Source organism: Ursus arctos, unplaced genomic scaffold (assembly GCF_023065955.2).
Source record: "Ursus arctos isolate Adak ecotype North America unplaced genomic scaffold, UrsArc2.0 scaffold_5, whole genome shotgun sequence".
Classification (NCBI taxonomy): Eukaryota; Metazoa; Chordata; class Mammalia; order Carnivora; family Ursidae; genus Ursus; species Ursus arctos.
This window is the reverse complement of record NW_026623067.1, coordinates 36,161,252-36,181,491: the sequence shown is the minus strand read 5'-3', so window position 1 is coordinate 36,181,491 and position 20,240 is coordinate 36,161,252. Positions and strand designations below refer to the sequence as shown.

General features: G+C 40.0%; 1 protein-coding gene and 1 long non-coding RNA gene across 2 annotated transcripts in view; one reads left to right on the top strand and one right to left on the bottom strand.

Annotated features, from left to right (window-relative positions):
* ETF1 (eukaryotic translation termination factor 1) overlaps nucleotides 1–17,014 on the top strand; it is a 29,206-nt gene extending 12,192 nt beyond the window's left edge. Inside the window, exons 3-11 of the mRNA XM_026508083.4 lie at nucleotides 6,225–6,400; nucleotides 6,927–7,066; nucleotides 9,407–9,545; nucleotides 10,347–10,537; nucleotides 12,003–12,132; nucleotides 12,681–12,836; nucleotides 13,206–13,270; nucleotides 14,085–14,232; nucleotides 14,702–17,014. Of these exons, the coding sequence (XP_026363868.1) occupies nucleotides 6,225–6,400; nucleotides 6,927–7,066; nucleotides 9,407–9,545; nucleotides 10,347–10,537; nucleotides 12,003–12,132; nucleotides 12,681–12,836; nucleotides 13,206–13,270; nucleotides 14,085–14,232; nucleotides 14,702–14,784 (1,228 nt within the window). The 3' untranslated portion in view covers nucleotides 14,785–17,014. The remainder of the gene's footprint in view (nucleotides 1–6,224; nucleotides 6,401–6,926; nucleotides 7,067–9,406; nucleotides 9,546–10,346; nucleotides 10,538–12,002; nucleotides 12,133–12,680; nucleotides 12,837–13,205; nucleotides 13,271–14,084; nucleotides 14,233–14,701) is intronic.
* The window catches only part of LOC123001520 (uncharacterized), a 38,512-nt gene that overhangs the window by 10,838 nt on the left and 7,434 nt on the right, over nucleotides 1–20,240 (bottom strand). The window lies entirely within an intron of this gene.

Here is a 20,240-nt window from a genome sequence, read left to right as displayed (position 1 = left end):
GTCTAGTTTTATTTACTGTCTGCATTTAGTCTATTTACAATTACTTCCTTCTGTCTCGCAGTTATTTTGTTGTTCAGAAGTTAGTCCTCTGGAGGCACTGATGAACCCTTGTGTGATAAGGGAAAGTGCCCCAAATATGGTGAGAGAAGGAATCCAAGGGCAAGGCCCTGGGAAGCCTTATATGCCACATTGTTGTATGCTTTGTCTTGCTTTGCCCAGTTTTTACAACCTGCATGTGAATCATTGCTGTACCTCATAATTCACTGACTCTTGAATGAGAGCCTTTTGATTTTGGAAAAAGGATATAGTGACAAAGCACAACAGTAGATGAAAAATGTTAAAATTTTAAAAGGATGTAGTTTGCATTATGTGTCCAGCAACTCCTTGGTGAAAGCTTTACTTTATTTCTTCCCTGTGGGTTGTTTGGGTTACCTTAAAATGAAATATTCAGCTTCCTTGATTTTATTTTGTTGTTTACACAAACTGGTCTAACAACCTTGATTGGCTTGCCTTGGGGGTAAATCAGTGTTTATTTTGTTTGGAAACTTTCCTGGAAAAACTTTAATCTGCTTCTGTTAAACCCAACATACACAAACACAACACATAAAATCAGGTATTATAAAGTAGCCTTTAAATGTCTGGTAGAGGCTGTCCACTTAATAAAGATGAATTTAAAAACGTAAGGTGTGTCCATCACCACCATCCCACATGGAATAGAAAAAATGCATAAAGGGAAACTAGTGGAAGGTGCTTTTTTGAGCATTAATCAAAATTCAAAAGGAGTAAGAGGCCAAAACTAACTTTCAAGTAGTGTTTCAGATTTAGCAATTTACCACTTTTTTTTTGGCAAGCCTACATTTCTGAATTACTTATGTAGAAACCTATAGCAAGATTATATTCTTAGGTGTCTTCGCTATATGCTCTCTAGAACGTTACATGGATGTAAGTGTAAGGTTGGTTGTCCAGCTGTGATGCTGTGCAGCAAAGTTGCTTAATGAATGCTTATCTGCTTAACCTATCTGCAGTGGAAAGTAAGTAGCTGCTTATCTTAAGGTCATTGCTTTGTCCTCTGCATGATTATCTTGCTTTAAGGATTTCCTTCAGGCATTTTGGGTTCACTCAGTGAAATTGTCCCAACTTCCTCTTTAACCTCAAACTTTCCATCCTTTGGGGTTTGGTGCCTGTTTGCTTCCCAAGCTAGTGAGCTTCACCCCTGCTATCCTTGGAGCCCCTTCTTATTCCATTCCCTCCTGATTGCCTCTTTGCTAGTTCCATCTCCTAGGAAACTACTCTGTAAATCAGAGCACGTCAGCTTTTAAAAACTGAGCCCTTTTGAGAAATAACTCCTTTGGTCCCTAAAGATACCAAGAGGGTTGGGTAGAGAAATATGTTCTCTTGAGAATTGTTAATCTGAAAACAAGCACAAGCTAGTAAAATCGGTATTAAAATATCTGTCTTCTTTTTTCCCCATCTTCTGTATTTTCATGTTGTGCATGTGCATAAATTGACAGCCTCTTTGTAGAGACAGGTAAGTAGCAGCTACAATAGAGACCATGTTTGAAGTTAAATTTACTTGCCTAATGTTTCCAGCCCCTCCCAGAGCAAACGCCTCTTCTCCTTGACCTGTAGAGTTTGACATAACTCCATAAAAAATTATGAGAAAGGGTCTCTGGAAATTTCTTTTTAGAAGCCTAGCAAGATAAATTATTGGAAGAATAGCAGTTTGTTACAGTTGGTTGCTTAAAAATAGGATCCAGCGAATTCACTGACTGTAAAGACCATTTTTCTTTTTTTCTAATAGAAGATACCAGTTTGTTTCATTTGGAAATTGTTTTTCCGTCTAGTTCAGAAACTGGAACATGGCCACAGGTAGAGTAGTATGTAGAATTTTTTATTTCTAGACACCTTGTCCTGGTTTAGATAAGTTCCTTTTTGTAGTTATACTGTGAACATTAAAATGAAAAACATTTTAGAGAGTGATACACCTGACTTAATGAGTGTCTGTGTGCACTGAGCAAGGGATTGTTTTGAAGCAGCTTTGCTTTGTGGTCATTTTGATTGTGTTTGTGATGCCAAGTGAAGCTGCTCTTTATAAGTCGGCCTGATTCTCTGGTTTGGCTAGAATACTTGCTTCCCAACCCAAGGGGTGACAGCAGAGCATATAGCATACTTTACCATGTACTGTCTGTCATTGATCAACCTGTATCGAGGAGAGTATCACAAAAGTTATGAACTGGCCTTCTGGGTTTTGAACAGAAGCCCCAACAGAAATAGTGCCGGTTTCAGAGGTAGAAAATAAGCTGATAATCTGAGTTTAACTGTTTTGATAGTTGGAAGGACTAGATAAGGCAGCTCGTCTGCTTAGAGAGAAAACTTTCAAAGGGCAGGGTCTTGTGTAAATAAGGTCCCTTTTTACCACTAATACTGAGGAAAAACAAATTTGCAAACTTAATTTTACTGTATGTAATATAATATAAATTGGCTCAATTTATACTGTAGCTATGGTAAGAAAGGCCAGCCATTAGATTTGGGGTTATTAATTTCCTATATGTGTGTGTTACTGATTTGATTCTGTTCATATGGCCATTCATTCTCCTTATAAAACTGATAATCCAGTTTTTTTAGCATAAAATTAGCAATTTATTGTTTATTAATTTAGTTAACACAGATTAACATTTCTCAGAAAAACCTTTGGCTTTTCTAGTAAGCTGTCAGGTTAAAAGACAAAGATTTTAAAAGGAGTGTCCTGTTCTGAGTCTTTCCCATAGATTCTTTTTTAGTAACAGCTTTATTGGTATACAGTTTTATATACTGTAAAAATTATTCCCTTTTTTTTTTTAAGATTTTGTTTGAGAGAGAGAGAGAGCATGAGAGAGGGGAGGGTCAGAGGGAGAAGCATACTCCCTGATGAGCAGGGAACCCAATGTGGGGCTTGATCCCCAGACTCTGGGATCATGACCTGAGCCAAACGAAGGCAGAGGCTTAACCAACTGAGCTACCCAGGAGCCCCTATTTATCTATTTTTAAAGTAAGCTCTATGTCCGGCATGGACCCCAAACTCAAAACTCTGAGATCGAGTCACATGCTCCACCTACTAAGCCAGCCAGGCACCCCTAATTACGTCCCCCACCTTATTTGGGGGCGGGTTGGGGTTTTGCTGCTGTTATTTTGAAGAATTTATTTAAGTAATCTCTGCACCCAGCATGGGGCTCGAACCCACAACCCTGAGATCAAGAGTTGCATGCTCTTCTGACTGAGCCAGCCAGGCACCCTCTTAATTACCCCCTTTTTAAAGGACACAGTATACTGGTTTTTCAGGAGTTCTGCAAGCAGCACTATCTAGTTTTCGAACATTTTTATCAACCCAGAAAGACTCTTCCCTCCCCCATACCCATTACTAGTCACTCCCTATTCTACCTTGGCAGGCTTTTTTCTGCCTCTAGGTTGCCTGTTCTGCACATTTCATATAAATGAAACCATAAAATATGTGGGTTTTGTGACTGCATTTACTTGGTATAATGTAAAATATCCATACTCCATTCCTTTTTATTGCTGAATAATATTCCATCATATGAATATATACAACATTTTGTTTTGTTCATTAGTTAGACATATGATTTTTTCTGCTTTTTGACTGCTGTTACTAATGCCTCAGTGAACACGAGTTTTTGTGTGTACGTATGTTTTCACTTCTCTTGAGCATATACCTAGGATGGTATGCTATGGATGGACTGGCTGGATCGTGTGGTAACTACTGAACCTTAGATGATTAGCAAATATTTTTTCCCACTCTGTGAGTTGTCTTTTTACTTTCTTGATGGTGTCCTTGAAGCACAAAAGTTTTTAATTTTGATGAAGTCCTGTGATCTTAATCTATTATTTTATTTTAAAGATTTTATTTACTTATTTTGTCAGAGCGAGCTCACAATCAGGAGGAGCAGCAGGCAGAGGGAGAAGCAGGCCCTGCCCCCCCACCCACCCCTAAGCAAAGCCAAGCAAGGAGTCTGATGTGGGACTTGGTCGCAGGACCCCGGATCATGACCTGAGCTGAAGGCAAACACTTAACCAACTGAGCCACCCAGGCATCCTGATAATCTAATACTTTAAATAGTAACTTTTCCATGCTGTTTGGGTATTGACAGTTGATTATATTGGCATTTCCTAAACTTAAGAAAGAGAGTCAGATGAGAATAGCATCTTAAGGAATACAACTTACAGGAACCTTTTTTGAGAAGGGGACACCTAGATAACCCCCTCCCCCTGTGATTTTAATATGCATCCAAGGTTGAGAACTGCTATTTTAAGGAGACAAATGTGTGCTTTAAATTTTTTTTATCATAAATGAACTTTTTTTAACTTCTGTATTGTGGCAGAGTACACATAGCATAAAATTTAACCATCTTAGCCATTTTAAGCGTACAATTTAGTAGTGTTAAAAATACATTCACATTGTTATGCAACCAGTCTCCAGAACTCTCATCTTGTAAAACTGAAACTATACTAAACAACACCCTATTTCCCCTCCCCCCCCAGCAACCACTCTTCTGTCTTTGTGAATTTGACTACTCTAGACACCTCATATAAGTGGAATCATACGGTATGTGTCCTTTTGTATCTGGCTTATTTCCCTTAGCATAAATTTTCAAGACTCATACATACTGTAGCATGTGTCAGAATTTCCTTTAAGACTGAATAATATTCCACTGTATCCCTGTGGCACTTTTTTGTGTTATTATTTATCCATCAGATGGATAGATGGACATATGAGTTCTGTCTGTTGGCTGTTGTGAACATTGCTGGCTATAAGCATTAGTGCACACGTATCTTCGGAGAGGATAGACCCAGAAGTGGAATGGCTAGATCATATGGTGATTCTATGTTTAATTATGTGAACAACTGGCATGCTGTTACCCATAATGGCTATGTGATTTAACATTACCACCAGCAGGGCATCGGGTTCTCCTATCTCCACATCTTTGCCAGCATGTTACTTTGTTTTTTGATCATAACTATTTTAATGAGTGTGAAGTGGTTTTGTGTTTTGATTTGCATTATCCTAATGATTAGTGTTGAGTTGATATGTTTTGATAATGTAGTTTTGTGTGTCCTTCATGTAGAACTGGAAATACTGAAATGAGATACTGCTAATAAGTATCTTCAGATAATGTAGCTAAAAAGGATGATGTTGGCTTCAGTATCAAGGTTAGGTAAAGGTTGGTGGCTGCTCAAAAGGGTCTTCCCATATGGCAAGGCCTTGGTAGTAGTGTCCTCCATAGTTCAGAAATTGGTCCTTGTTGTTAGTTCCTGAAGCTGGAATTTGAACACCCAGAATTGACCAGGTCCTCAGTGTATGCTGTGTGTGTATATATCTTTTCAAAATCAAAAGTGATTAATATGTAAAGTACATTCAGAGATACACATAGAGTGACTGTGTGATTTCCTAATTGGGATATTTGCGTGAATTCCAAGACACTCCTTTCCCATTATTAGATTACTTAGGATGCTAAATTAGTGATTATAAATTTTCATGGTGAGCTTGGAATTTGAAGGGGGAAGAGGTGGACAGGATGATATTCAGTTGTTATTTCATCTAGACTTTGTAAAAGACTTGTTGCATCATCCTGTGATGGCTTCTCCCACTGAAAGAACCGCCAGATTCCAGGCATCTGCCGGGGACTCTGTCAAATTCCAGCCTGTTGTCACCCCCTTGTGACAGTTTCTCTCTTTGCCCTTGAAGAATGAGGTGTTTCCTGAGCATCCCTTAAAGTGTGTCTTTTTCTTTAGCTAAGATTCATTCAGCTAATTGAGTACTGGGGTACCTGGGTGGCTCAGTTGGTTAAGCGTCTGACTTCGGCTCAGGTTATGATCTAAGGGTCCTGGGATCGAGTCCAGCATCAGGCTCCCCACTCAGTGGGGCACTGGCTTATCTTTCTCCCCCTGTTTGTGCTCTCTGTCTCCCAGATAGATAGATAGATAGATAAAACCTTTAATTAAAAAACAAAGAATTGAGTACCTACCATATTCTGAACATTCTTCCTAACATGCATACTTTGATTACACTGGTGTAAGTTACTACCTTACTGGTCACTTTGGGAGTGATCCCGTTTCTATTTTAGGGGAATTTCAGTAGCTCAGTTTACTAATGATAAGCATGAATTTAAACTCTTCACTCTTCACTTACATACATGGTACTTGAACCTCTAATGTTATTCTTTCTTCCACAGCAATGGCACAAGCATGATATCATTGATCATTCCTCCCAAAGACCAGATTTCACGAGTGGCAAAAATGTTAGCAGATGAGTTTGGAACTGCATCTAACATTAAGTCACGAGTAAACCGCCTTTCAGTCCTGGGAGCCATTACATCTGTACAACAAAGACTCAAACTTTATAACAAAGGTAATCTAGAGCTTGATCATTTTCCTCCTGTACTTTATCTTGGTTATATTTTCCATTTTGATCCTGCCATGATGCTTTTGGTTACTAATGGTTTTTCTCAGACATCTGTCAGCAATGTCCGTTTGGCCTTGGAATTTAACACCCGCCCCCTTTTTAAAGTACTTTTCTTTAAAGTAGTAGTTGCTTAAAGACAAAAATCCTCCCTTTTAAAACATCTCAAGAATTTTCAAAATTAGGGAGAGAATTCTGCAGGAGAGATCTAGAAATATTTCTGCTTTATTTAAATTAAGATTTAAAGAAGCCAGGGACATGGGGCGCCTGGCTGGCTCAGTCGGTAGAGCATGTGACTCTTGATCTCCAGGTTGTAAGTTCAAGCCCCATGCTGGGTATAGAGATTGCTGAAAAACAAAACCTTTAAAAAATAATTAAAAAATAAAGGAGCAGGGACAGTAAACTGCTGGAATATTTTCTGTTAATTGAGGAAAATTAGCTGTGGATTTAAGTAGAGAAATTGTGTTTTTTGCAGTACCTCCAAATGGCCTGGTTGTTTACTGTGGTACAATTGTAACAGAAGAAGGAAAGGAAAAGAAAGTCAACATTGACTTTGAACCTTTCAAACCAATTAATACGTCATTGTATTTGTGTGACAACAAATTCCATACAGAGGTAAGAAGTTCAAGCACAGAATATTGTTATCATTCCAGAAAGAAACCACATACCCATTAGCAGTTATTACCAGTCCTCACCTCATTCCCACCCCTCCCAAGATCTCTCTTCTCTAGGCTATGACTGATCTTTACTGTCTCTAGACTCGCTTATGTTGGGCATTTCATACAGTGGGTGACTTTTTGCAACTGGTTTAACTTAGCATCAGTACTTCATCCCTTTTTATTACCAAATGATACTTGTGCATTTTATCTCTTCATCAGTTGATGGGCATTTGTGTTGTTCCCACTGTTTGGCTATTAGGAATAATGCTGCTCTGAACACACATGTACGGATTTTTGGGTGACCGTATGTTTTCATGGGGGAGGGGCAGCTATATGCTTAGGATTGGAATTTCTATGCTAACTCTTTAACCTTTTGAAGAATTGCCAGACTGTTTTCTAAGTCACAAGGCTGGCTGTTTTCAAAAAATAAAAGACATTACATTTATCATGACACAATGACATAATCATTTCAGCATGTTTGAGGAAAGTGCTAAACTGAGTTTGGAGAACTGGTTAGAGGTGAAGATGTAATTGCCTAACCTAATCTCCGTCTCTCCCTATATACCCGTGATATTTAGCTGTATTTCTAGCACCCTTAGTTTCTCAATTCACAAATTATAAAATCTTGAGGCCTATAAGAGCTTCCCCCCCCCCCCCCCGTGAAACTTTTGAGTGACAGAGCTGCCATAAGATAAAATTTAAGGGTGGAAAGGAAGCCTCATTAGAGTGACCTGAATCAGTCAACAGTAGAACAATCAGGAATTCACAGCTGGCTGCTAGTTCAGTCTTTTGCTTTTCATTGACCTAGGGAAAAACCTCTACAGTGGAATTAGAACTGACAGTTTACAGTGGATGATTTCTGCTAACTTGACAGGAAGTCCAATTCCAGTTGGATCTTGGTTTGTTGCATAGATGATTTAGAGTGTTCTCTTGGCTATCTTGCCAGCCTCTTTCTGGCAAAAGCTTCATTGGGAAGGCTCTTATCCAGTCCCACTTACCTGTATCTAGTTTCATGAAAGCAGATTTTGAGTCTTGTTAATTTAAATAATACCTGGTACTCGTGTTATCTAGCTTTAACTTACTTATTAAGCTAGCTTCATTGGTATTTCTAAACCTTAACTCTTCAAAGTTACTGTTTAATCTTGCTAGCTTTGTTTACTTTGGCTTTTAATTGATATGTTGATAACTAGATATGAGTGTGACATATTGCACCACACAATTTACGTCCTCTTTAATCAGGATAATTACACATTCTTATGAGGCATAAGTATTCCCTGATGGGCAGAATTACTGAAAACCTAAAATCAGTCAAGCTGCTTAACAGATTGTGACGTAATGTGCGTAACATTCATGTCCTAATGCTAATTATCAGACATGGTATGGTTAAAGATTGATTCTTAATGATTAATCTGCTTTCTCATCAATTCTTAAAGGAAATTTTCTTCCTTAGTTAAAATGGAATGGGTATTTCTTAACTCCAAAAAAGCCTGGCCCCTAGCAATTAGTCATTTACCAGGTGCACAGACTCCCATCATGAAAATTCACCCATCTATATGGGTTCACAGACTGTTTAAATATTTGCTCTTTCAGGAGGCAGAACTATGGGGATATAGTTATATGCTAACCCAGAAGGAGGGGTTTCCCCCATAAAACCGAATCATTTAGCTATATAATACCTTTAAAATAAGATTGAGTTTTATATCCTGGTATCATTAAGGAGGCTCAAGCCATAGGAGTTAAATGAAACATTTCAAAACTATATCTTTTTCTCTGGGTTTTTTACTCATGTACTCTACTCTAGAGTTGATTTGCAAGATACTCTTCGCTATAATGAATACTGCCCTTTGGCGCGGGTGGTTGTATAGAAAAGTCAACTTTTGGAGGTTAGGTTTTTTTGTTTGGTGTTTTGTTTTTGTGTGGGGGGGTGTTTTTGTTTTGTTTTGAGGTTAGACTTAATTTGAACATTATGTTCCGTGGATTGCCATCACTAAATCAAATCAGGGACTAGAATGAATCTGAACCCTATATATGAGTTGGCTTTGTATTCACGTGTCCAGGTCAGGTTTGTTGAAAGACTTCACATCAATATTGTTGGTTTTTTTCCCTGCATCTGGTTCAAAATTGTATATGAGTTACATATTCATAGTGAAGTCTAAATTATTCCATAAAATGGCTTTTCTAAGTATTCATACCATTCTGGATGGGGTGAAAGCGCTTGTATATGTCCTTTTGGATTTTGTCTTGACCCTCGAAAGGTTTTGGGATTTATTGTGTGGTACTTACGTTTGCTTTTCAGGCCCTTACAGCACTACTTTCTGATGACAGCAAGTTTGGCTTCATTGTAATAGATGGTAGTGGTGCACTTTTTGGCACACTCCAAGGAAACACAAGAGAAGTCCTGCACAAATTCACTGTGGATCTCCCAAAGAAACATGGTAACACAGGAAGAGAACATGAGCCCATTTTCTTTGTATCTAGCAATAAGGAAACAAATAGTACAGTTGACCCTTGAACAACATGGGGGTTAAGGGGTACTGTCTCGGCTGCACATAACTTTTACTGAAAAATCTGCATATAACGTTTGACTCCCCAAAAACTTACCTACTAATAACCAGTTGCTGGGAAGCCTTAGCATTAACATAAATAGTTGATGAACACATCAGTTATGTTATGTTGTATTTTGCATTATATTCTTTAAGTTAGAGAAAAGAAAATGTTATTAAAATCATATGGAAGAGAAAATACATTTACAGAACTGTACTGTGTTTATCGAAAAAAATTCATATATAAGTGGACCCACACAGTTCAAACCTTTATTATTTAAGGGTCAACTGTAGGGGTGCCTGACTGTCTCCTTTGGTGGAACATGCAACTCTTGATCTCTGGGTTGTGAATTCAAGCCCCACTTTGGGAATAGAGATTACATTTAAAAAAATCTTTTTCCCCCCTTCTTTTAAGGGGGGTCAGCTGTTTAATGGAGGGGAATAAATCCAGAGGATGGGAGAGGCATCATTAAATGACTCATGACTCCTTGGTGCTTGTGGCTCTTCTTTTGATAAAATAATTAATAATTACTCTCTAAAAATGTGTGTCAGTTTATGCCAAACATTTAGTTAATGAAATAGTGATTTTTCTCTTTGTCCTTTTGTTGGGTAATAGCATGGTTAGTTTTTAATTAGCAGGTTATTTTATACTTTTTAGTGATTGCCCTTTCCCCCCCATGTTTTGTGTCAAAGGTAGAGGAGGTCAATCAGCCTTGCGTTTTGCTCGTTTAAGAATGGAAAAGCGACATAACTATGTTCGGAAAGTAGCTGAGACTGCTGTACAGCTGTTTATTTCTGGGGACAAAGTGAATGTGGCTGGTCTTGTTTTAGCTGGATCAGCTGACTTTAAAACTGAACTAAGTCAATCTGATATGTTTGATCAGGTAAGTGAGAAGTCAGTGCTCTGTTAGTTAAGTTGCTAGGTGGGAATAAGTGGGTCCATTGAGTAGTGGGACGTGCACATCTTTTTTTGGTTTTCAGGTGATACAGTTCATGTTTAAAAACCTAGCTCTAAAAAACAAAAAACCACCTAGCTCTGAACTGGTAGAATTCCAGGTGTTTAAGAACCATTCCCCCAGGGGTGCCTGGGTGGCTCAGTCAGTTAAGCATCTGCTTTCAGCTCAGGTCATGATCCCGGAGTTCCAGGATCGAGCCCCATATCGAGATCCCTGCTCAGCGGGGAGTCTGCTTCTCCCTCTGCTCTCACACTCACTCTCTTTTTCTCTCTCAAATAAAATCTTGAAAAAAAGGAAAGAAAGAAACATTCCTCCATGCTTTTCTGGGTCTTTTTTCTTTTTCAGAACCAACCTTTTTTTTTTTTTTTCTTTTCCTCTAAGGGTTTTATTGGGAGAGAGAGCAAGCACGAGCAGGGTGAAGGGCAGAGGGAGAAACAGACTCCCCACTGAACGGGGAGCCCGATGTGAGGCTCTATTCCAGGACCCTGGGATTATGACCTGAGCCAAAGGCAACACTTAACTGACTGAGGCGCCCCCCCCAAACCAACCATTTTTATATAGAATCGTTCTGGTCCTGTGGGAGGCTCCTGGTTTAGTGGATTGCCATAATTGGCCTCCAAATGAAGGGTGACTTTAGAGAAACTAGGGGCTGGTTTTTCTGGTCTTTTTCTGATTTATTCCTGGAGGTTAATAAAGTAGTGAAACTCTCAGCAATATGACAGAGCTGATTAGCTGGAAGCATTTAATCCAGAAAGATCTTTTGGTTTGTGACATGGGCTTAGACATAACACTGTTCCCAAGATGCTCTCCTGGAGAAGGAACAGCATTATGGTAGAAGTCCCAACCAAAGAGGTGGTGGTGTACCCTACAAATTTATATGGCAGGGACTGACAGTCTCCCGTTTCCTTAACAAGAAACTTAGTCTTATTGATGATTAATGAGTTGGCCTCTTATGGGTCTAATTGAATGTGTGATGTAATTGGCTAGGGAAGTTTGCCCTTGACAGTGTTGCTCACTGAGACCTGCTGGTAAATAAATTGGGTTCTTTCCCTGTATTCTTCCCCTTAGACTTCAGTGTTCATAATGCTGAGCTTTGCATGCCATTAAGAAGTAGTGGTCTTGGGGCGCCTGGGTGGCTCAGTTGTTAAGCGTCTGCCTTCGGCTCAGGTCATGAACCTGGGGTCCTGGGATAAATCAAGTCTGGCTTTGGGCACCATGTTCCGCGGGGAGCCTGCTTCTCCCTCTCCCACTCCCCCTGCTTGTGTTCTCTCGCTCGCTCGCTCTCTGTCAAATAAATAATAAATAAAATCTTTAAAAAAAAAAAAGTAGTGGTCTTGGTGTTTTGAAATACTAATGATGCTTCTTTTTTTTTTTTAATGTGTGTGTATGTCAGAGGTTGCAATCAAAAGTTTTAAAATTAGTTGATATTTCCTATGGTGGTGAAAATGGATTCAACCAAGCTATTGAGTTATCTACTGAAGTCCTCTCCAACGTGAAATTCATTCAAGAGAAGAAATTAATAGGTATCAGTGAAATCCAGTTTACTTATTCTGTGAAATGTTTTTGTGTGTATAATTGTGTGTATACAATTCTGTGTATATAACAAGATGCTGAAAAGGTAAAAAAGGAAGATTTGGCATTTGTATTCACTTCCTCAGTGGAATTATTAATCTTCCTTTAGTTATGAGTTCTAATAAATGTGCTTATATTCTATTGTTTTTACCCTTTGGCAATAGGAACCAAACTTCAATCTTATTTTGCATATTATCCTTTGTAATAGAGTGGTGACTAGAGAGCCCAAATTAGAGATTAATCTGGCCATTTTTTGGCTTTGTTTCTGATTTAATGGAGCACACATACTTTCCCAAATGGCTGTGTATTTGGCCCAGCCCTTAACCTCTTGAGTGGAATTCTGGAGCCTCAACTAGAGTGGTATGATTTTTCACTGACTTTTGGCACTTAATCATTTTTAAGTTGATTATTTTCCCCTCTCTCGGGTTTTGAGCAAGAAAGTCTTTATCTACAAAGGAAACTTTAATATGTGTACTTACTGACCTGTTCCTAATCACAGGACGATACTTTGATGAAATCAGCCAGGATACGGGCAAGTACTGTTTTGGAGTTGAAGATACACTAAAGGCTTTAGAAATGGGAGCTGTAGAGATTCTAATAGTCTATGAAAATCTGGATATAATGAGATACGTTCTTCATTGTCAAGGCACAGAAGGTATGAGAATTAGAAAATAAAATAAGATTGCTTTTTTGTTAGTGACCTCTGTTCTGGAAACCTGAGGTAGAGATTTGAGGGAGGTGGCTTCATTCTGCATAAATTGTTCTGCTCGAACTGATGAATGTCTGCTTAAGACTGTTAAATTTCCTGAGGACAAGAACTATATCTTGAATGTCTTTGATGTTTATGTATGGTAGGAGCAGGGTACCTGGTAGACACTCAGTGCATGCAGACTAATATGTTTATGAAAAGAAGGTTGATAGGAGGAATTCAGAAACCGTTTGACCTAACCTGACTTACCCCATGAGACTTTTATCTGTTAGTGTGTGAGAACCAGGTTAACACATTTTTTCCCCAATGCTACAGAGGAGAAAATTCTCTATCTAACTCCAGAACAAGAAAAGGATAAATCTCATTTCACAGACAAAGAGGTAAGTGGTTGTTTTCCTAATTTGCTGATACATGCAAGGGAACATAAATCCATGTTAGAGCACTGGTAGCATAGAGTATCTGCCTTGGGAAACCAAGTTTCATACTGTTGGCAGGTGGAGGGGTGGGGGGAGCAGCAGGAGGTGATCACCTCTTATCTGCTACATACCACTCTTACTCCAAGGAAGGAGGCCATGCCATGGTTACTGTGGTTCGTTATTTTTAAAGTAGTTAAGCATTCTTATTCTTGAAATAGTAGAGATTTGACTGACTCGTGCCTCTTCTGCACTGCGAATGTGTGCATTCTTCGCTCATTTTATCAGCTCTTACACTGAAACACCTTCTGCAGGTTTAGTCTAAATGCATCACCACAGCTTCACGTGTCACCTGCCCAGCACAGAACCCTTAAGGGTAGTAGCTTCCTCAAATTGTGAGTTGAAGGACTTTGTTTTTGTTTTTTAACAAGGCTACTCCTAAAGCAGTTCTGATGTGTCTCTTCTGGGTTGTTAAATGAGTGCTGCCTGGAGACACTTTACAACAGCCTGACTTTAGAAACAACAGGAACCAGAAGTTGAAAAACTGCTAAGTGTGTGTTGACATTACATCACTGAACCAGAGCCTGAGGAGGAATATTATTTGAAATAGAATTTCTACGCTATTAGAATTATATCACTAGAAACCACAATTCATATAGAGACTTGTACACCCACTTAATGAGAGGGAGAATGAGAATGACGATGGATGGGGAGGATAGGGTCACTAAGCCTTGATATAGCCTGATCCCATTTTTTCTGTATCTCATGGTCACCCTTGTAGACAGGACAAGAACATGAGCTGATTGAGAGCATGCCCCTGCTGGAATGGTTTGCTAACAACTATAAAAAATTTGGAGCTACGTTGGAAATTGTCACAGATAAGTCACAAGAAGGATCCCAGTTTGTGAAAGGATTTGGTGGAATTGGAGGTGAGTAGCAAGTAAGGAAAGTAAACCTAAGGCCAGGATCTCAAGCCAAAGCTTTTCTGGCTATCCCAAAGTCAAGTTACTTCAGGCATGGTGCACTTATCCACCAAGGCAGGAGGTTTCCTTGGTTGGGACCCTTTTTAAAAGATTTATTCATTTGAGAGAGGAGAGCATGTGCGCATGGTGGGGAGGGACAGAGGGAGATGGAGAGACAAACCCACGCAGACTCTGCTGAGTGCGGAACCTGATACAGGGCTTAGTCCACCACCGGGAGATCATAACCTGACCCGAGCGGAAACCAAGAGTCAGATGGCCAACTGACTGTGCCACCCAGGCACCCCATGGTTAGGACCATCTTTTATCACCATCTCTGTTTCCTGTAATTTTACAAGGGAATTGGGCTTTCCTTACTGAAGTGAACCTTCCCCATCCCATAAACACAGGTGATTTACTCTTTGATTTGCTTCCCCAGGTATCTTGCGGTACCGAGTAGATTTCCAGGGAATGGAATACCAAGGAGGTGATGATGAATTTTTTGACCTTGATGACTACTAGGTAGTCGACATGGGTCCGGCAAAACGTGCCTCACCCTCCAGCATCCAACCCAAGGAGCATACCCGTGGTGGAATCCAAACAGATCCCTGCCTTACAATTGGAACATTTCCAGAACTTAATCCATGAGCATTGGATATTGAAAAAACCGAAACAAAACCAGACCCAACCCTACACTTTGGTTTGTCATGGTGTCAGCGCAGCAGCCTACAACTAAGTTCCTAAAATGCCACTTTGGACTAATTTAAAAAAGAATCCCAGTTTTTACTTTTACTCGATGGTGAAATTGGTTGCTCTTGTATTTTATGAAAAAAAAAATGATTTTTTTAACCTTCATACATAGAATCAAAATACTTTAACTGCTGTAAACCTTCAAAAGTTAATAGAAATGAGATCATACTGGTTTGTTTCTTATTTTGATTGGAAAAAAATTAAATTGCTGCATTTCGCAGTGACCCATTTACATGGCATTCTCAGCTTAGACTGCATAAGAAGAAATACACACGGTGAAATGTCGGAACCATTTCTCTCTTGGTCTCTGTTTAATGTTGAAAGGGTGAGCTAATAGGAGGCAATTTCAACTTAACTCCCTCACACTACTCCTTCCCCCTCCAGACTGTCAGTTTTGAGGATGCAAACTGCATTGCAAAGTCAAACTGACATATGAAGCATTTGGGCCAAGTGCACTATTTCCTTCCATCTGTTTTGCAGGCGCATTTGTGCCCAGGGTTTGGGAACCCTTAGCATCAGTTGCATTGACAAGGGTTCCCATAATCTTAGCCTACTAGAAACCAGTTTGGGATGGATATGATGGGGCTTCTGTGCTATTGCTGGGATTGGGAGAAATAAAACATGCAATTTAAGTGGACACAAATTTAAAGAATATTTTATTTTGCTTGGGTCTGTCCTTGGTAAAAGGGAGGTGGTCGTGTTTTCCTTGTGTTGGATGGCATGAGATTATGTGAATGTTTTGATTTTTTAAAAATGAACTGCAAGGTTTTTCACAGGAACGACTGACAAGACATGTATGACTGTGCATGTAATTATAAACCCCTGACCTCCTGGTGGGGTTGGAGCATCTGTTTCAAATATGGGACTTACAAGCACCTCTCATATGAGAAATTATGGGAGGGGGGTGGGGAGGGCAGGGGTGGGAAGGGATGGGATGAGACACAGCTTCTGGCACCAAGGACTTAATATGGTGGATCCAAAAGTGGGCCTGAAAACCTGAAGCTTATGCTTCACAGCTGGGCTCTAAGTGGGACTCCACCCCAGCTGATGTACAAGGTTATGGCGTGCCCGAGGTGGTGACAGTGAATAAAGTGTATAGGATGTGCCCAGTGGTAGCAATGAAGTATACCAAATGGACTTTGAAGGACCAAAGGTTTTAAAAGTCAATTGGTATCATTCCCACACTGATAGGGTAGTGGGGTGCATTTGGTTTTCAAATTGGGTACTTTTAACACTTTAGTGCCTGACTGCTGTTCTTCACTGACTTGACTCAGTCACTCGTAGCTTTATTGGTCTGAACCAGCTCCTTGTTCCCAGGTTGCAGACCTGCCTATCGTTCCAATAATCCTGTTTCACTTGAATGAAGGGAGTATGTCTTAACTGTAAAGCTTCTGGTTCTCACACTGTACTCTGAGGTCCAAATGACTGTCTTTCAATGTATAACCTAATGTCTCAACCCCCAGTGAGAAGAGTCAATTCTTTAATATTCACCAACGTGGGAGGCTTCACCGGAACAGGCTTTTGCTTTGGGCTCTGCTGTTTGTTTGCAGAACACCCAAGAGCGAGCAAACATGCTCTCTTCACAGCAGTACCTTAGGGTTTTGCCATTGTAAATGGGTCTAATGTGATATGACAAGACCAGAGAAATTGGATGTAAATTTACATTTTTGAATATGCTTGTTGTTTCACATGATACATTTAGGGTATGCAGCTCCTTTTGTAGTTTTTATTTTTACTATTTAAGTTTGGAAATGATGCCAAATTTTTGTATTTCTTTAATCAATGTGTTCTCTTTGGTGATATATATTGCATTATATATTGATGTGTGTATCAATATATACTGATATGTATTACACTTACACATACAAACACGTAAATAAGAGGGGGTGAAAACCGTAGCCTTTGCATTCTCTATAGCCTCTACAGAGAGATCCTAAGCAGCGAAATCTTGGTGTTGTGATGTACAGAAATGGAGAAGAGTATTAAACCATATTTAAGAATACACTTTGTGTGCTTGAGATTCTTTAGGATTGTTCCCTGGTGAGGTCTGAACCATGGAGATAGTATGAGTGAGCTCTCCAAGGCGTGTGTTAAGTTTAGTAATAGCTAATAACTTTTCAAGCCTTAGATTTTAGTTCTTTGTTACATTTGCCTATGGAAAGGTATATGCAAAACATGCCTGAGGTCATGATCCCAAAGTTAATATCGGAAGAAGGAGGTTCACCTTGCTGGGATGAAACTAATTTGTAGCTTCCCTGATTCCACATGTGTACGAAAAGGGAAACCTGCCCCTTCTTTAAAACGCTGTTTCAAGTGTGTTGTCCCATGTAACTCAAGGTTTCACGGAGGTAGATGGTGTGCCCATTTTACAAGTGATGAAAGAGGTCAAAAGAGCTGAAGTAACAGCCCTGAAGTGGTGAAGCCAGATTTTACCCCAGGTCTAATTCCACAGTTGATCCTCTTTCTACTTCTGGTTACCTTGAATGGTCCAGACAGAAGTGCAGAAACTAAGCCTCCTTGTTCTCCCATACCTGGTATACTGGGTAGGAGAGTAATAACCTCATCCAAAAGCAAGCCTTCCAGGTTGGGTCAAGAGAAGAGAATTTCATTTGTTTTTCCCAAAGATTGAAGTGCTTAGAGTTCCTATCTGGTGTTTGTTTTAGGGAGCCTAGTTAAAAAACAAAAGTGTAATGCATTATTTCCTTTCTCCCTATTTAAGGAAATATATTTCACAAAATTGACCAGTAATGCTGCCAGATTTAGATGATAGCCTTGATGAAACCCAGTCACCCTCTGGGAAGGGACTGACTTGCCTGTGCATGGCAGAGGTATATAGTTTTTCCTCCTAATGGCATCCGTAGGTGCTGTTTGAAGTCAAAAGTTGGAAGGCAGCACACTAGTACTGGGTATGTGGGCTGTTGTTTGCTTGTCTGGGCCTGTAGCACTTGCCATCTTTTGTCCTCTGGCTCCAGTTCTCATGCCATGATGCTCCCAGACAGGCACACTGGATTGAGGGCTGAGTGCCAAGGTGGAATTTAAGCCTCATGCCAGCTTCTCCCTTGTTGCCAATTTGAGTGAGTGCCTGCTGGGACTCCCACCTGCCAAGTCCTACCCTGGTGGGACTGTGCCTCCAGGGACATAGGAAATGACCAGCCAAGGGGTATCGAAACACTGGATGCAAAAGTGCTGAGGACATGGCTGAACAACAGGAACTAGAGGTGCACATGAAAACAATTCACCTCCAGGGTTTTCCGATAATCAACTCTAAACCCTGTCTGGGAATGCTGTTTCAGGTATAATCTGATATTGCTTGGCAGGCTCATCCTACGCTTAGTTAAGAGCCCAGGTCAAAGAGTCACCTCTTTAGGACAAACACCTTTGGTTCTGGCTCTGCATGAGTTGGCCTTGTGATTTCAGGTAAGTTCCTATCCCTCAGTCTTCCCACCAGGGTAAGGAAGTCTGTGAATCTAAAGAGCCTTTCCAGCTTTAATGCTATCAGGGTAGCATCATAGTGAGCAAATCTGACGTAGGACTGGGATAGAAATCTTGGCTCTGTCAGTGACACTCTGGCAAATAATTTAATGTCTCTGAACAGCAATTTCCCTACCTGTAATAATGCCCACTCCATAAGGATTGTTCAGGGTTAAATGCAGTAAGCATGTGAAATGCCTAGTACAATGCCTGGCACTTTGCAAGGGTTAAGACGGGAGCTGTTGTTATGGTCCTGCACTACCAACCTTGGTCCTTTGGAAGTAGCCAGGGTAGAGTGTGCGCTGGCAACCACGAGGTGGTGCTAGAGCTAAGGATACTGGCTGTGGAATAGATTTGTTGCTTCTGGTGGGGAAGATTTCTGACAAGCTTTAAGAGGTGCCTGGAACAGCTTGCTTACCCTTAAAGTTTCAAGAAATGGAGAGGGCAAACTACTAAAGGATGTAGGAATGACTGAACATCAAGGAGAATCCAAGAGTCTCAATCTGGGCTTTGAGCTACCCATTTGTAAAATAACTACAATCACCAACATTGGTTGAATAGCAGACACAAGTGCTGTGTGTGTCACAAGCATCATCTCATTTAATCCTTAGAAAAACAATGAGGTGGATATTGTTTTATATCTGCCCATCCAAGTTCATAAGCTACTAAGTGACAAAATCTAGAACTCAAAGACAAGTCTATTTGGTTACAAAGCCAACGTAAATGCAGGTCATTCCTCGCTCAAGGAGGGAGAGAACAGTTGAACAGTTGCCGGTACTGCCAAGATCGGTGGACTCACCTCACCAACGTTTGTGCTTTCAGGGACAACCAACAGCTCAGATTCATCTGGAAGGCACCCATCTAGCATCCTCCCCCCAACACATACAAGTTTTCACTGGTCAACCCAGCACAATCACAGCTGAGGATGGATAAAAGGAGCCTCCTTGGACTCTGTAGAAGATGATCCAGCATCTTCAGAGAAGAATGTACACACACAATGGAATTTCTGAGACTAGGGCATCTGCCCCTGCTCTTAATATGTCATCAGCAGAACAATTAAAGGAATTGGAATGTGGACTATAGATAAAAATACTGTATTAATGTTAAGTCTCCTGAATTTGATTACTGTGGTTATATAAGAGAATAACCTTTTTCTCAGGAAATACACATTGAAGTATTATAATAAGACCTAGTCATTAAGGAAAATTATGAAATTTCAGAAATATAGAAGTAAAACAGCATTATTTAACTATCTTTAACAGTTTAGAATCATCACAAACATCCATTATAGAACAGTGTGATAATGGTATTAGGTTCGAACTGGTTCACAAGGAATTTAAAACACAACTTTGGTTTAATTCTTCACTCAAGTTTGGTTTTCACTCAGGATGTGGGTTTGACTCAAAGGTCAACATTTAAAAGTTAGTTCTGCCACAGGGTTTATAGCTCAGGAGAAATCCTTAGCCAGTTAGCCAGTAGGGCTGGGGGACTATGCCTGGGAGTTGGGCCCAGATTGGAAAGAAGAGAGTAAAGGCAGGGCCAAGAGAGGAGCTGCTGTCACATGCCTCAGAGATAAAATCACTGTGGGGTTGGGGGCACCTAACTGGCTCAGTCAGTAGAGCATACGACTCTTGATCTCTGGGTTGAGTTAAAGCACCACATTAGGTGTAATCTCTACAGATTACTTTAAAAATAAAATATTTAAAAAAAAATATATCACTTTGGGGTTGGTCTGGTGCTGGATGGATGAGATGAGG